The sequence below is a fragment of the Bombyx mori genome, chromosome 3 (assembly GCF_030269925.1).
Source record: "Bombyx mori chromosome 3, ASM3026992v2".
Taxonomy (NCBI): Eukaryota; Metazoa; Arthropoda; class Insecta; order Lepidoptera; family Bombycidae; genus Bombyx; species Bombyx mori.
In genome coordinates this window covers 9,576,579-9,594,448 of record NC_085109.1, presented here as the reverse complement: position 1 = coordinate 9,594,448, position 17,870 = coordinate 9,576,579, and the positions used below count along the sequence as shown (strand labels likewise).

Sequence of the window (17,870 nt, the reverse complement as noted above, 5' to 3'; positions counted from 1 at the left end):
TTTCTCGCAGACTTTATTACCTACATGGTTCAGGAGGAAATGAATGAAATACTCTATGTAACAGGAACGAATCAAAATAAAATAATGATTTGTTCATATGATGAACCGATTCTGGATATTTATAATCATGGAGCCCGTGAATGTGAAATCAATAAAAAAATTTAAAAAATATATAAAAACTTTTTGACTCTAATGTCGAAAAATAGACAACCACCAAATAATCAACCAAAGAGAACGTAATCACTTAGTTTTTATTCAATTATAAAATTACACTTGTCATTTTTCAATACAATCAAAATTCTCGTAGAATACCTAAATTTAACTACATTCTAGTCTAGTGTTGAATCAAAAAAACTACTCCTTATACACAATCGACTAACATCCTCAACAATGAATACAATCTCAACGACGAGTGCTACAAAATTATCAAACGTTTTGCGAAAGACCAACGGTATTTCCGAACACGATGTAGATTTGGAATCCAATTCCACTATATGGACTGAAAACGGTACTCAAACTAAGTTCGGAAAGAAAAGTAAGGAATATATTACTCTTGGATAGATAACAATTAGCCATCTAGGCACTTTAGCCCAGTTAGGTTAGTTTAGGCTTAGTTGGTAATCGGCCCAATATATTCGTATTCAGAGATGGGAATACATCGGCGTTTAAATCTTCTGGTACATACCTATATACCCACATATCACGAATGACTTTCACGATAAAGGAACACGGCTAATCAAACGTGGGTTGTGAGTTCAGATATAGATACCATTCGGTCTATACTTGCTTCAGATTTTTCATGTTTATGTTAAAGAGACTCCGGCCTCATATCTTGATTCTAAAATATCGTTTTAGAGTCCCAAGGAACCAGTAATTTACAACAATCCAAGTGAAAATATATGTCAACAAATAAGCAATCTAATTTGTTCACCATGGCTTACAATCAGATTCCGCTCCTTTCCTACCAAAATAGACTAATAATAGTTCAATGCTAATTACAAAGTTGCCGACATCTTTTCGCTTACAGCAAAACCAGGCACAGTCATACCAAGAGGATTAAAACAAATTGTTCCAACGAATAAACCAAAGAAAAGAAAAGGTAGACCTGACAATTTGTCACCAATCTTTTTATTTTTCAATATCCATCACCTCTGTAGTGCTGCCATGTGGCGATTATTGACCGTTTGCTAATGACCTACAAAGTCCACACTAGTCTAGGTTGCATTTGTGCATGTTTTTTTTATCCTACCTATGCTCATAGCCTTGAGAGGCTATTTCAGCTTCTCCTTGACGTGTATGTGAGCTCACGGGGCTCAAGCCGGGAGTGTTGCTAACACTGGCCCTAGCAAGAGCTTCGCTGAATCTACCACCGGATCGGCAACGCGACCCACTGAGAAGATCCGGCGAGAAACTCAGTGGGCTTTTGTGCATGATTCCAGCACCCACAAGATATTATTGTGAAAAAATGTTCTTTTTTTTTTTATTGCTTAGATGGATGGATGAGCTCACAGCCCACCTGATGTTAAGTGGTTACTGGAGCCCATATACATCTACAACGTAAATGCGCCACCCACCTCGAGATATAAGTTCTAAGGTCTCAGTATAGTTACAACGGCTACCCCACCCTTCGAACCGAAACGCATTACTGCTTCACGGCAGAAATAGGCGGGGTGGTGGTACCTACCCGCGCGGACTCACAAGAGGTCCTACCACCAGTGAAAAGAGGTCCTACCACCAGTGAAGAGGTCCTACCACCAGTGAGAGGTCCTACCACCAGTGAAGAGGTCCTACCACCAGTGAAGAGGTCCTACCACCAGTGCCCAGTCCACCAGTTCTTAGTTTGGGTCACCATCTATTAAAGTTGGAACATTGAATTTTTGGAATAATTTAATTTATGAAAACTGTTCATTCCTTTAGAATATTATTAAACTAAACTTCAGCTCATAAACTTGAATGAACCAATATATTAACGTATTATATTGAAATGCATTATACTTGCATAAATAAATATGCTTAAACCGTAACCTAACTTTATAACACGTTGATTGCAATGAAAGCTCCAAATAAATCAGTATAAGTTTTCAGTAAAATTAATGAATTGGAAGAAATACCACAGACTGAACGTGATTTACGCGTTTATAGATGAACTGGAGAGGGATTACCCGGCCATTTGCACTGTCTCTGTCATTGGGCAATCGGTCGAGGGACGCGATATTAAGGTTTGTTATCAGATAATTTTATTTTAAACAGTACAGCCGAAATTCGGTTATCCAGAACACCGTTCACGCCAAAATCGTGTTTGGGCAATGATCGAGTCAGGGTGCGAGAGCGGACTTGCTTTGCCCTTGATATTGTCGACATCCGTGAACGACCATTCCCAATTCAGGAGGCCGTAGTAGACTCTGCATCTCGTATGTTTTCTGAAAGCAATTCTTCTTCTAACATTTCTGCTATGAAACTCGTTATTAATGTGCTAGCACTTAAAGCAGCAGATGAGCAGAAGAACGCATCCAACTGGTGTTGACAGTAATTCGAGCCGACACAGTCACACGACTTATGAAATTTAGTCGAAATTTCAGTTTCAATAGATAAAAGTTACGTGTATACGGTCATTCAAATAAGAATATATGATTTCGCCGGGACTGGAAAAAGCTGAACCAAAAATTATAGTTTTTTATTTTTATAAGATTTACTCGTGGGGCGCATTGTAAGCCTGTACGATGAATAACACAAATCAACCTGTTTCCGACTTTAAGAGTTCAGACGGTGCATTCGAAGGCTGAAATAGCCGTATTCCGATACAATTAAATTTTTTATCTCTTATTTCAGCGTGGGTAGTGGTATTCAAGTGGAGAAATAATTTTCAAACTACTGGACGATTCTTAGTAACTCTTTCTTTCTCTAAAAAATATTTCCAGATGCTAAAGATATCAAACAGCGACGCCCGTAACTCAGCTATATGGCTCGACGCGTCGATACACTCTCGTGAATGGATAAGCACGGCAGTTGTAACTTACATAGCTGATTACATTGCAAGAAACTTTCACAGTCTACCTACTTCTATTACTAATAAGGATTGGTTTGTACTCCAACTAAAAGTAGGGCTATTGTCATTGATTTTTAGTAGGAAACGTAACCGCTCTAATAAAATATAAAAAAAAAATTAGGATATCTATCACAGAACACGGCTGAATCCGATTTGTGTTACCTTGTGTATTTATACGTATGACTTTGTTATTATGCACTATATTATACTACTACTACTACATATATTATGAATTTCTGTATTATATTACAACTATATTATGAACGGAGCTACAAATCGACAGATATCTTATAACTGCTATTATAGGGTAATTATAATTATTAATCGTCGATGCATGCATAATGTCTGAATTTACCGAGTGGCAACGCGGGGCAAATCTAGTTCAAAAGTATATAATAACTTATAAAATGGTTTTATATTTCGCATTCGGTTGCCATTACTGAATTAAAAGCTGTCTTTTACAGAAAAATATATTGAGATGATTTTGTTTCGCTTCCAGGCATATTGTACCCATATTAAATCCAGATGGCTATGAATACACCCATACGCATGACCGAATGTGGAGGAAAAACCGAGCGAAATATGACGGAGAGCGCGTTGGTGTTGATTTAAATCGAAATTTTAGGTGAATTACTACGTATTTCCTTGTTTGAGCTTGGTGCTGTATGTTCAAAAAGAAGTGCCCTAAGGAATTTTTCAGAGATGACCTTGTTCTCTCGTTTTATCGTTGCACCGCCCATGGCCGGGGTAAAGTTCACCCAAATACCTAAATCGGGTGCTTTGGTCCTCAACGTATCATTATTCGTATGAGTCATTTGGCTCTGGAATGAACTTCCCTTCATGGTGCTTATTGGGCGCTATGTCCTTCTTCAAACAAGAGTTCAAAACAACCTTCAGTGGTTGTGAGTTGGATATACTATCTATCCTTGTTTGCCTTATCTCACTTTAGGCAGGGTTGGCACTCTTAATTCATCTGAGCTAGTAATTTCTATCCTGAACTATCACACTGACAGGTTGGGCCTTGGTTGAGTGTTTGGTGTATATTTGTCCTCCCCGAGGCGCCGTCTTTGGGCAGATACAGTACATGACGAACGGCGTAGTCATCGTCCCTCCGCATTATCCATAATTGGAGTGATGGCAGATTTTTACTTGAAAACTCTTTGTTTAAAAGTAATGCATAGTATTCTTGCCACCTTCTGTTTATACTTTTATTTGAATTTAGTGAAATGTTTTTTTCTCCTACTTACGCCGAAAATTCGGTTTTCCTCCCGCTGTACAGGGAAGAAAGTGTAACTTTTCCTCCCTGGGTACTGACAAGTGCGCATGTTAGTGTTAAAATTCTCCGCCATTGTTGTGCTCGGGTAGTTTGCAATATTGTGTTTAATGTAAAAGTGAAATAAACAAAATGCAATAAAATTTAATAGTGAAGTATTAAGTACAAAGATGAGTTCATCAGACAGTTCTTATTCAATTAGTAAGAAATTATTTAAAAATAAAAAAACAGTTAAATTGTTTTTTTACTAGTAAGGGGGGGCTCCGCCCCCCTCTACCCCCTGCCAGGGCTTCGCCCCTGGACCCTGGCTCGATACTCCACGAACTTTCGGCCTGGTAGGAGAAAAAATAGTATGTGCACCGCGGGAAAAAAGTTAGACATCTCATCCCGCGTGTTTGCCATTTACACGCGAGAGGAAATGTCCTAATTTTCTCCCTTGGTGCACAATGTACTATTCTTTATATATTTGCTTAATTTTAAATCCAAACTCTATATTTTATTCCCATAACTGAAACATCCGTGTACATCCTTATAATTGGAATTGGATATATTTTGGATATTATTCCTTATAATTGGATTTTATTCCTCTACAAGTCTATTAAGATCGCTACAGATAAGTTTTGTCTCACTAAATGGAATACTATTCATAAGATAATCTAGGAATGCCTCCTTTTCTTCTGCGGTACACCCAGTTTGTACAATGTACGCAGTTATTATATGACTTGGATATACCTTATGCCGCTATTTAAGCTTATATCCATTGATAGCAGTATAACATATCTCATATTCGTTATTAAATTTAAAATTAATTGAAATGTATGTGATGAAGAAATAAAATGAATATCGGCATTACGAGCGCTTCGTGAACTTTAAGTTGTACTAAAAACTTCTGAAATACATTCCAGCTGCGGTTGGGGTAACAACGGTGACGAAGGTTCTTCAGAGGAGCCGAGCAGTGTATTTTATAGAGGACCAATGCCATTCTCTGAACCTGAAGCGATAGCAGTAAGAGTATGTATTGAGATTATAGTAATATTTATATAAGATTTGGCTATATAAGATAAGCACTCCGCTAGATGGCTCTCTATAAAAAAATAACCAAACACAATCCATCCCAAATGAGACGAATGACGTCAAAGGCAAAACCTAAATAAAGAATTCATCTTATTTATATCACAGTACACAGAAATCAGTCTGGATATATCTACTTTTTTTTCAGGATACAATCTTGGGATCCACAGTTATATTTAAAGCATTCCTATCGTTTCATAGTTATTATGAACTGATTATATTTCCATGGGGGTACAAAAGAGAACCGTGTCCGGACTACTTGAAATTATTAGAAGGCGGGGCAGTAATGGCAAGGGTACATAAGTTCACGTAAGAAAAATAAAATCGTATGGTCAATTAACTTCGTCTATTCCCGTTAGAACTGTGAAACAAAAACGAATCTTTCTTTTTAAAGTGTGCATCAAATCAAAGAGGGCTTATTGTGGATTGATGGAGTCTCCTTATACGGCTTACTGAAGCTCATAGACAAAACACCATAGATGCCAATACCTACCTCAGAATGCAAGATTTAAAGATTAATTTATACAACGGCTGCCCAAACCCTCGAACTGGAAAGCCCGAAGAATGCTTCCCACTAGTATAAAAATCCCTTAGAATTGATGAATTCGTGGGTAGATAGGAATATTGGTGGAAGTGCGATTGAGAAATGGTAGCTGCTTAAAGGGGTTAGAGTTGTATAGCCGTGCATAACTATGATGAAATAGAATCACGACTAACTAATGTAACTTGATTACAGGCAATATTTGAAAGCAGCGGTGTGACTTACAAAGTAGGGAGCACAAAGGACATGACATACTATGCATGCGGCACTAGTACAGACTGGAGTTACGCGATTGCAAAGATCCCATATTCGTACATGATTGAATTGAGGAGCAAAAAATACCGATTCAAACTACCCAAAGACCAAATTATGGAGACTTGCAAGGAAATTCTTAGCGCCGTCAAAAGTTTGATGGAATTTATTGATCGAAATTAACAAAGCTTAGTGAGTTATGTCAGTCGGAGTTCGCGAATGTAAGAGCTGATAAAATATAGTTTCTCGATTAAACTGTTTAAGGACTAAAAGCGCATCCTTTGCGAACAGTAGTCGTGAAGAGAAATCTAATGGGTCCCAAGCTGGTTAGTTTACCAACAGCCATAAAAATATTCTAGTAAATATCTTCCTGGTTTAATAGCCAGCTCGAATTAGGTTATGAGATACAGAAAAAATATACCTGAAGTTTAATTAAAATACCATATTATTCATAGCCACACGAAAATCAAAAGGCCTGTGGCTAATTTTGGAACCTGATGTAAAGACAGCATCTTTTGATATTCAACAAACATATTTTGTGACATTTGAGTCCAAGCATTTAACTTCCTCATGCCTATAAGGGTCAGGCCAGATTTTTGTGAGTGGCTATTACAAGTACAATACAGCGACCACCTTACCAATCGCCCCATTCTTTTTTTCCTATATAGAAACTTAAATCAGCCCTCATTTTCTTTCCTACTAACGAATTTGAGTAATATATAAAATTAATTAATATATTAATATAATTAATTGGATATCATTGTTATTGTAATCTGTAAAATTGTATCGATTTTGAAAATAAATAATCAAGTTTTATAGTTCTCTTTTATTCTGAACAAAATACTATTTTCACACATTTCCTTATCACTGTGGGTTCTTTTTGAAATGAACATTGCAATTGCGACATTTCTTTTTGTCGACGAACTCGGCTAATGCCTTGACCCCGTTCAGCACCTCTTTACAGCAATCTTGAATTTCTTCTTTGGGTAGTAAAAATCTATCCTTTTTACTTCTCAATTCGATTAGGTACGTAAATGGTATACGAGCAGTTCCGTAGCTCCAATCTATGCTTGTACCACTTGCGTAGTACATGATATCTTTAAAATTACCGACTTTGTACATTCGGCCACTCGTCTCATAAATAGCCTAAAACAAATCAATGAAACCAGAAATTTAATATTATAACATAATCTCCAATCTCCAATTTATAATGCATACAATTTAAAAGGTCGAAGAAGACAAATAAATATAATAATGTGTTCAGATACATTTTGTATGCTTAATTTAAAGTATTCCAATTCGGCTGGTGGTGCTAGTTGACAAGGAACGAGCAGAAAAAGCAACCTATGAAGCTATGACCCCTCTTAACATTAGACACGCGAAAGAGATAACGAGATAAACCAACTTCAATGCATGTATAAAAAACTAATTGCTGCCTTTTACACGAGTGTTGGTTATGGATTTTCTTTCGTGTTCTTGAACTACGACGTCATTATACAAAATAGTCTTGCTAGCACACCTATCTAGAATCCGCTACTAATCTTGGTGATTCTTAACAGTTTTTTTTATCGATCGCTTATTTTTGTAAATTTTCTATGCGAGTGCATGAATAAGATGATTCAATTGTTACCTTAGCCATGGCGGTACCTCCTTCCAATAAATTAACGTAATCCGGACAAGGATCCGAGGTATAGCACCATGGAAATGATATTAGTTCACTGTATGCGTGAAATGTTAGAAATATTTTGAAAGGTACCCCCGAATACAAAATGATGTCCTGTGAACAAAGACATATTTAATTAGTAAAGAAAAATACTTTTCAAACATTCAAATCTTTTTTCATTAAACCTCATTACACTCCTATAGTTAGTCCTGAAGTAATTCGATGTTGATATTATGATGGGACTTTAAAAATATATATTATATCTAATATTTATGACACAAACACCTTTAATGACCAAAAAAAACCAGCTTAGAAAAAATGTTCTTCACAGTACTGAACCAACAAAAATAATGCTATGGTCAGAAGAAACAATAAAAATTTCATAAGTCATAGTGTTGTTAGAGATGAAGCTAATAAAGTGATGGAAATAATAGTTCACACTTGTGAGGGCTTAGAGTACAATAAGATGCTCAACTACCAGTAAAATGATAGGACACCCATTTATTGGAACTACACGCGCACCACCATGTGTGATGGTATTACGTCAGAAGTCTTCCCTAAAGTGGCAACAACTTTATCAAGTTTCATAAACAAACAGATAGCTTAAGAACGCATAAAGAACATACAAAGACGTCCATTAAATTCGTTGGATTCTCTTACCTTAATAGCTGCCGTTTCTGGTTCAGAAAATGCTTCAGTTCCACGATAGTTTAAATGATTCGGATCTCCCGAGGCACATTCTGTATTACCATTCCTACCCCAGTTTAGTCTATGAAACAATATGAACGCTGTTAAGTGTGCACCTCAATATATACGAATTTCAAATAAATTTTAAATCCATATTATTGTTATTGATGTAGACGAGCTCAAATGGACAGGTCGAAGTCGCAATTGCATTGAAGCGACATTGCGAATAGGTCGCACGATACTACCGCAACTTACGGACTCACCATCCATCACAACGTCACAACATCAGAAGAATACGATAGTGTTTGTTACATCATCATGACAGTCACTGTTGACACATAACGTCGCCTAACTAGCAATACTTCTCAAGTAACCTTTGTTTACTTTTTAGCAGAGGCAAAAATAATTAAATATCTCATAAGGTTTTTATCAGGTTTATGTAGTGCATCATCCATAAATATGTAAACGATACGCTGTAAACGATATTTCTGGACGCACTACATTTAAGGGTATCTGACATGAGTGCTATTGTTAGCTCAATAACTATTGTTCAATCCCTAAGTCGTTTTATCCCTAAGTCGCGAATAAAACTTGAATGTTTTAGAACATTTCAAAAAATCAGTTAAAGAAACCAAATTATAGATGGAAGGAAAAAAAGACCTTTTGAGACACAAAAATAGATTTTTAATTAAAAATATGTATCTTATTTTTATATTCTTTTGGCTTTCACTCTACACAACCAAATAGCAGATGCAATTATTCGGATATTTATGCATTTTAAAATACTATATTAGTATCATTTTTGTAAACTAACCCGAAATTTCTATTCAAATCAACACCAGTAATGGTATTTCCAAATCGAGCTCTATTCTTTCGCCACATTCGATCGACCGTATGCGTATGATAGTAGCCGTCCGGATTTACCACAGGAACGAAAAACCTACAAAAATCAAGCACATATAAAACACAAAACAACATATTAAAGACTCCCCTTTTAAATTGGCAAAGTGCCGAACAGATAGGGATATACAAGAAAATAAAAATCCAACAGTTGTACAGTCGTATTATTAAAACCAATTAGACGAATTTTTATTTCGACTAAACTGCTATGCTACCAACAAACAATTTTTATAGATCCAAATCAACCATGGTACGAAATAAACGGCGGTTTTAAAACAATATCCGAATAACAAATATTGTTTTTAAAAGTGTGTATCTGTGCTACAAGCCCAGTGACAAATTTGCTGCTAAATTGACATACTGCATACGCGTGATGATTCTATTAGACCAATCTAGTTCTGTACCGCATATTCTTTAGAGCATGGTCTGAAGAATTATTTAAGTTTATCCTGTAATCATTACCATCCCACCACCCGCCATCGAATCAGAGTAAACTACAGAGTAAAATTCTGAAAACGCTTCATTGACATTACGTACACTTGCGATACCCGATTTTTCCAAAGCGCTGTAACTTGTCTTTCTTCAAAGGCACAAAGGGCCGTTTCAACAGTTTTTAAAAACGGATATAAGACACTCACCAGTCCTTATTAGTGATATAATCAGGTAGCGTATTAAAACTTCTAGCGATATGATCGGCTATGTACGTTACGACTGACGTACTGATCCACTCTCTAGCGTGTATTGTCCCGTCCAGCCAAACAGCTGTATTTCTGGCGTTACTATTTGAAATTTTCAACATCTAGAACATTAATCAAACATGGTTTCAATAGTGGTGTATTCAATATTATTCGTAGGTCAATCGAAGCTGGAGACATCAGATCTTGATGACAAGTATAATTTTTTTTTAATAAATACATTTGTACACTATCATGCAAACGATTTTCGCAACAAATAAATAGTTTTAGTAAAAATGAAACTAGCCAAATTTTGCGTAATTCTTCGTATAGTACAAGATCCCAGGGCCCCCAGACGTCACGTATTTTCTGATGAACTAAATGTGGCCGATTGCGTAGTGTTAGTATGTACTAAGAACGCATGCCTACCTGCTACCTTGCTTAGACGGCCAATTTTCAGGTATCAGGTACTCAAGGTATATAAAATCATGACCTACGTCACGTATTTTCTGAAAGCTGATTTTTACGTATATTTTATATATTAGGTAATCATGTTTTCGATTAATTTCGGTGATAAAAAAATAATTATATTATAAGCAATGTAATGTTTTACAATCTCTTTTGGATATACAATTTATTTTTCTACATAGAGACAATGCCGGACAACCTTTATATCAACTTTGGAATTTAGAGTTGCTCCTAATACATTACAAATATTTAAAACAAGATTAAATGGAGTATAATAATATGTGAAAGTTCAACAAGAATTAAAAGGTACGATACTTTCTTTGATGGGTAATGAAATGAATGGCGTAACGTTAAGTATGCTGCTATAACAGATATGACTGTGTGTTTGCTGGTTCGTAATATTACGTTGCAGTTCGTGGACTGAAGACAGACTCTATAGAAGCCGCTGAACAAATTACAGATTCTATAGAAACCGCTGGGCACGTCTGGTTCTATAAATTGTAAAAATGAAAACGAAAACCTACAAACGAATCCGGGGGAAAAATAATTTCGCAAAAACGTGAATCGACGGTGTGCTTCTAACGACGAGCGCACTAAATTAAAATGTAAAGTATCTAGTACCTATCTAACCTTGACATCCCTGCCTTCCACTGTATTGCCAATAACGGTTACCGTGCAAATCGACGGGTATTGGCGCTCTAACGCATCGAGGAAATCGTAAATAACATTCAAAGGGTAAAAATCTTTCCAGTCGAGACTTTTTTCTGAAATTTATTAAGAGCTTACTTATTTTATTTAATAAACTTAAGTTCGCCTTAAAAATATAATACAATAGTGTTTTCTTGGGTTTTCTCGAGTCGTGGACATTTAAAAATAGTTTAGAGGCTCAATCTCGCTTGTTTTTAAATATTATTCCATATTTTACAACGCTTCGATTATTTAATTTTTCGTGGTCAAAGGCGACTTCGTTAAAAATAAAACAGCAGTTTGTAGTTTTTTTTTTTTTGCTTAGATAGATAGATAGAGGAGCTCATGGCCCACCTCGTGTTAAATGTTTACCGAAGCGCATAGACACCTACAACGTAAATGCCGCCACCCACCTCGAGACATAAGTTCTAAGGCCTCAGCTTTCACAGTACAACGGCAGCCCTACCCTTCAAACCGGAAATCATTACTGCTTCACGGCATAAATAGGCAGGATGGTTGTACATACCCGTCCGAACTCATTAGACGTCCTACCACCAGTAAAAGAAAATTCGAGAAAAGTAATTTACATACATATGCGTTGACCAAAAAACAAATCTCTTTTGTCCCACTGACAAAGGCGTCTGTTAAATAAAAAATCGCCGTATCTCAATTTTGTCGTCTCAATCAAATATGGAATGGAAATTGAGTGATCCAAAAGTAATAAAGGCTATGTCGTAAATATGAACATATCTAAATCTAGTAAAATGTTGCTTAAGCAGATTAAAAAAGAACAAAAATAAGATGTCAACCGATTCAAATTAAAAACTTAAAATAAAAATAATAACAGTTAAAAAACCCACTAATTGGTGAACGCATACGCGGTGACAACACAGGACTTCGGACACGACGAGGTGGACCCACTAGTGACGTAATATCATTCGTCACCACGTCGAAGGATATGTCTCTTTCTCTTAGTAGTTTTTCTACTTGCATTGTACGGGTACCCTCCACTATCACATCCATTGCACTGTGACGTTCTTTGCATACGTTGATAGCTGAAAATGTGAAATAATGACTATTTTTGTTTTTTTTTTTTCCTACCTAAGCTGATAGCCCTAGCGGCTATGTCAGCGTAACCCTAACTTTAGTAGGTGAGCTCACGGGGCTCAAACCTGACGATGTTGCTAACACGAACCCTAGCAAGAGCCGTGCTTCGCAGAATCTACCACCGGATCGGAAACGCGACCCACTGAGAAGATCCGGCGAGAAACTCAGTGGGCTGTGTCTGAGAGTTAATTTACTCGTCGAGCCCTTCGTCGCAAGCGACGGGTTCGACGAGAACGGTGACCGGATAATGACTCATTTTAGAGGCGCTATTATAATATAGAAATAACTATAGAATAATTTAGTAAAGAAGATAAGATAAGAACAAGTATAGAAGAATTTGATTTTACATTTAGTTTTTCTTATATACGAACTATAATAAAATGCGATAAGAGTCACAAAAGTCTAAAACTTAAAAAAGACACTAAATACTGAAAAAAAACTCAGAAAATTCAAGCTAAAATTCTAAACATACCGCCCTTGGTGTCTAAGCTCTTTACAAATATCCTTTGACCTTCTTTTAAGCATTTTACCTCCCATATTTGAAATCTCGCGTCCTTACGTGCCACTTTGGTTAGTTACCGACTGGAATTTCACATTAATAACAAAAATTTATTGGTACTTTCCAAAAATTTAATTGAATATCTACATAATCTTTGACAGTTTACAGACATTGGATTATCAGTCATTATTGTATTCAGTTATGTAATAAAACCTCATTCTTGTTTTTTTATCATTAATCAATTTAATAAAGTTCAAACTAAATTTAAAACATCTTTACAACTTAAGGCCTATCTAACTGTTGTACAGCCTAACGTCTAATTTGATTTGTACATTTTTTTTGCGTAATTTTGTTTAAATTTCTATTAATAACATCCAGTCATTCAAAATGCCGCCAAATATTCTATACCCAAAAAAAATTTTTTTTTTGGTTGCTTAGTTCGGTGAACGATCTCACAGCCCACCTGGTGTTAAGTGGTTACTGGAGCCCATAGACATCTGCAACGTAAATGCGCCACCCACCTTGAGATATAAGTTCTAAGATCTCAGTGGCTGCCCCACCCTTGAAACCGAAACGCATTACTGCTTCACGGCAGAAACAGGCAGAGCGGTGGTACCCACCGGCGCGGACTCACAAGAGGTCCTACCACGAGTAGTTTAAATTGAGCATTTCCAAAATATAGGGTTTAAAAAAAACGAAAAGCCAAATCTGGATCACGTGCTATTATTATTGTAAGTATTACTATATATTATTCATACAAACAAATTTAATTTCAATAAAATCGAACATTCAAGAACAGCTTTAATTAAATTTTCAATTTCGAATCCTTATCCTCGGTACCGGTTTCAATAAGTCCGCCTGCGCTAAGAGGCAGGAGCGCTCGATAATTACATGTAATCAGATATTTTCAGTAAACGCCTCGCCGGTCGCCCTTGTCTCGCCATGCACTCCCCTCTAATGAGATTAAGTACTAACTTTTCTCGAAACAACATTCGTTAACCTGTAAAATTTTAATTAACTATGAAGTTGGTAGTTTTTTCAGCATTAAACAATAAAAACAATCATGGCATTTTGGCAAGATAAAATAATCAGAAATTCATAATATTATCTTTGGGTAGTTTAATCAATCAACTAAATAGGGCAACTAAGAAAGGTTTTATTGTGTAACTTCATCAAAATGTACCAAATCAAAATAATGTAAAGTCCGAATTGAGAACATCCTTCTTCTTTTCATTTAAATTCATTAAATATTCCATGGATCCTAATACGTAAAGTTAATATTTAATCGCAATTAGTTACAATAGCCAAAATAAACATAAAAACCAAACTAATAACATTATTAATAAGGCATTTCATTCTTTAGAAATTATTACGAAAACCCAAAATAAATTCGCGGGTTCGAGGGAAAGATATTTGAGAAATAATTCGAGAATAGAACAATTGGTAAGGCTCGACGGATGTGTCGGTAGCCCGCTGCTAACCAGGGAGTGGTCCCCGAACCACGAGGCGCCCTCGCCACCCAAGTGTCACCTCGCCTTGGTCTTTATACGCGTTTATCTTTTTAATTGTGACCCCTCTTCGGGGGAACTTGTCACTCGTTAGTTGAATTTATTGCGACCTTCATACACTTCGAACTATATTTTTTAATTAATTAAAATATGTGCTCAATATAGGAACATCATCCGAAAAGAATGGATTTTTTTAGTGCCTACGAAATCTAACAACTGTGGCTATTTTAACGCAATTTATTTAAGGTTGGCAAGAAATTCTAAATTCAAACGAATTTTATTGTAAAGATATGGGATTTTATTTTAAAATTCAGTCATTTGTTTAGTGGTTTTTTTCAATTTACGCAAAATTGGTAAAGTAAATAAACTTGATAAGCGGTCATCATGTTTACACCTTGGTTCAGAACCTACATATATAACGCCCCAGACGAAAATTTATCACTAAAACTGGTCACTGCTTGGTGCCGGTATAATTAATCACAGCTTCTTACCAAATGGTATCAGCATTATTGCACATGTGTACTGTAAGGAACAGGACATAATGGCGGAGAAGTTGGCGATTCTCCGGCCAGCCTTGATTAATTGCTTATCCCTACTGCTCGTATTCGAGAATGCTCAGCTCCATACGGCATTACAGCTACAAAAGGCAGTTAAAAAATTAAATACCCGAGAGGCAGTACAAAATGTCTTTGAAGAGTTTCAGACTTTTTGTAGTAAATAATATTAATTAAGCAGCATATGTATACTGAGTTTTCTGGGATTGATATAGCTTTTTAGGTAATACTGCTGTAGTAGACATGAGTATTGGAGCTGTTATGACTTTTTGTGGCTTCCACAATCGAGGTAAACAGTTTTTTAATTTGTGAAATTTTATCATTGTACCTACTTAATTGTAAAAATCTCTTGATATCCTTGTTGGTCGAGTGTTTGGTTATCCTTACTTCTACACCAGTAACATTCCGCATGGGAGTCAATAGTTTAGTTATTAATAATCATCTGATTCATTGATGTTATTCTCGCATTACGCATATTATAATACGTTATGGATATACATATATAAATAACATCCTGCTCCTCCTGGCATCGTGCACCGTGCACCTCAGTGCTGAGGGCCGTGACCTTTACGAAGTACTTTTGTTCGGACTATTCGCTCCATTCATTCCTGACCTCTGCGCATTGGATAGCGACATTGATGTTAGAATCTAATATCGTCTTAATTTGATCGGGCCAACGCATGGGACTACGCCCCTTTGGCCTCTTTCCTTATCTTTTCCTCCTACATATAACATAATGTTACGCGCTGGGGTTCGGGAAAAAATTCTACTGACGTACAAATTAAAAATGTATTAACACTTGGAACACTTTCTTTAGGAAAACTTTAAAATTCTCAACTCACTTCTTCCACTTCGCTTCAGGTGATCCATTCGCTGTTACGCTTCAAGTAGTTCCGATTACTAACTGCTTCCCTTGTATCTCTGCAACGCTTTTATAGTCAATACGATATCCCTAGAACTATAGAGAGCATTCCTGACAAGTCGAGTAGTTTCGATATATGTTTCCGCTATTTGATAATAGATGGCGTTGCACTTCTCGAGCGTTCTTGATTTTACTAGTTCTTTTGATATTCGTTTCTGCTATTCGACGATAGATGCCGTTGCTCTTACCGGCTTAACATTAACTAACATTAATGAACTATTTATACAACACAGCACGGAATTAATTACTTGTGTTTTAGTTTGGGTATTGTTTTTTTCTCTTCAATCTGTGAATTTGTTTTTCAGTTATACCGAATTAAGGAATGATAAAAAAGAGTTTAATCTTGACTTCAACCATTGTTAGGTACAATTTAAATGATCAATTAATCACTGGTTCAATACATAAAAATTTGACGCATTGGTTTTTAAATCAGTTACGATCAGATACTTCGTAAAATAAACACGAGATTTAACAGTATAATTGTTATATGAGCATTTCTCAAAATAAATGCACCACCAATAAAATAATGTACTAAAATAAAATTGTTAAACTAAAGCATTTTTTTTGTTTTCATTTGTAGATAGGTGTCTAAAGATTTTGAATATGAGGTTTGTTCTGAGGTTTAATATGTAATAAAGTAGAGAAATGTGTAGAAATATACCAAGGGCGGAGAAATATTCTTATTTTGTTACCGTCTATCAATTACGTTAATTAAAACACCAAATCAATTTCGTCAACTTTTATGCATTTCAATAGGGTGACATAACCATCATTTTACGTGTCTATAAAAAACTGTTAACATTTACAGCAAAATGTTACTTATATAAGTTGTAATATATCCTTTACGTTACCATTTGCCCACAACTTTGTTTTAAAATCACAGTAAAGAAGTTTTGATGTTGTTTTATTTTTAAATACGTTCACAAATGAAATAACAATGCACTTCTTATGCTTTTTTAAAAAAAATTGCAGGTTTTAAGATAATAAATAAAAAATTTGAAAAGAAATACGTGTCCGCTTTTATGGGACAGTAACAAAAACGGAATACTGGTAACAAACTAGGATTTTATAAGGCTAGTTTTCGAAGTAGTTCAAATTATAATAAACTTTGACCCGTGTTAAAAATAATTATAATTATATTTATATATGTAGATTATAGTATGAACTGCTGTCAAAGGACATTTAAACATTTTTCGTTTAAAAAATACCCTATTTAAATATTTAGGAGCATTTACGAGTAGGTAACAAAAATATCGTTTCAGTTCTTTTTTAATCATAATGAAAAGGAGGCCTAACGGTTTCTAATTCAGTAAAAACCTTTAATAGCAATAATCACATTCATCGGCTGGATAGTGATCGTATAAATCATAATCACATCTTTGACACCAGAAAAATGGACAACGTAATAATATTTTTATTTCTACAGCGTTCATACTTGATACAAAATGCAGCGGATTATTAGACGAATCTGGAATAACATATCGGTGCCTTTATAAAATGTGTCGAAGAAAAAGGCCATGATAGGCCAAGGTGTAAACACAGGCACGCCACTTTTGTCTTTGTTTATTTTTTTCGTCTTCTGACATCTCACTTACTGATTTATATAAATATTTAGATTTTATCCTTTCTATGTTTCGTATTCGCTGCTCCTCCATCTTTTGTGGATTTTCTTTAAGTCTTTCGCGGTAGCGCCTCATTTTTTCAGCAGAGGTTAGAGTCGAACCCGTCGCTTGCGACGAAGGGCTCGACGAGCGAATTAACCCCATAGACACAGCCCACTGAGTTTCTCGCCGGACCTTCTCAGTGGGTCGCGTTTCCGATCCGGTGGTAGGTTCTGCGAAGCACTGCTCTTGCTACGGTCAGTGTTAGCAACTCTCCGGCTGAGCCCCGTGAGCTCACCTACAAACGTTAGGGTGAAGCTGAAATAGCCTCTCAAGGCTATCAGCATAGGTAGGAAAAAAAAAGTGTTAGTGTAAAAGAACCCTTTTTTTACGTTACCCAGAACAACAGATATTTTG

General features: G+C 35.9%; 2 protein-coding genes across 5 annotated transcripts; one reads left to right on the top strand and one right to left on the bottom strand.

Annotated features, from left to right (window-relative positions):
- The first annotated feature begins 204 nt into the window (after positions 1 to 204).
- On the top strand, positions 205 to 6,999 carry LOC101743472 (carboxypeptidase B). Of its 4 annotated transcripts, none has more exons than XM_021351661.3 (8): positions 205 to 535; positions 1,028 to 1,099; positions 2,086 to 2,219; positions 2,919 to 3,079; positions 3,546 to 3,671; positions 5,225 to 5,330; positions 5,539 to 5,685; positions 6,127 to 6,999. In XM_021351661.3, exons 1-8 carry the CDS (start codon positions 391 to 393, stop codon positions 6,364 to 6,366), a joined length of 1,131 nt encoding a protein of 376 aa, XP_021207336.1. In that variant the 5' UTR covers positions 205 to 390; the 3' UTR covers positions 6,367 to 6,999. The 4 variants fall into 4 exon arrangements, with proteins under 4 accessions (XP_021207336.1, XP_021207337.1, XP_004931737.1 ...); XM_021351662.3 differs by having other exon boundaries at positions 211 to 535; positions 2,143 to 2,219; XM_004931680.4 differs by having other exon boundaries at positions 213 to 535; positions 5,539 to 5,699.
- On the bottom strand, positions 6,995 to 12,938 carry LOC101743329 (carboxypeptidase B; the record flags this gene model as incomplete). The annotated part of the gene is made up of 8 exons (XM_021351664.3): positions 6,995 to 7,329; positions 7,814 to 7,960; positions 8,507 to 8,615; positions 9,348 to 9,473; positions 10,072 to 10,232; positions 11,206 to 11,339; positions 12,123 to 12,317; positions 12,842 to 12,938. Coding segments are annotated over 8 exons (1,251 nt in total), but the record flags the coding sequence as incomplete, so codon positions are not given.
- Between the last annotated feature and the right edge of the window lie 4,932 nt (positions 12,939 to 17,870).

Bases quoted from the DNA above. Each gene is read 5' to 3' on its own strand.
- LOC101743472 (XM_021351661.3), top strand. From the start codon at position 391: ATGAATACAATCTCAACGACGAGTGCTACAAAATTATCAAACGTTTTG. The intron at 1,100-2,085 runs GTAGACCTGACA...ATAAGTTTTCAG, and splicing joins TAAACCAAAGAAAAGAAAAG to TAAAATTAATGAATTGGAAG. The intron at 5,686-6,126 runs GTACATAAGTTC...ACTTGATTACAG, and splicing joins GCGGGGCAGTAATGGCAAGG to GCAATATTTGAAAGCAGCGG.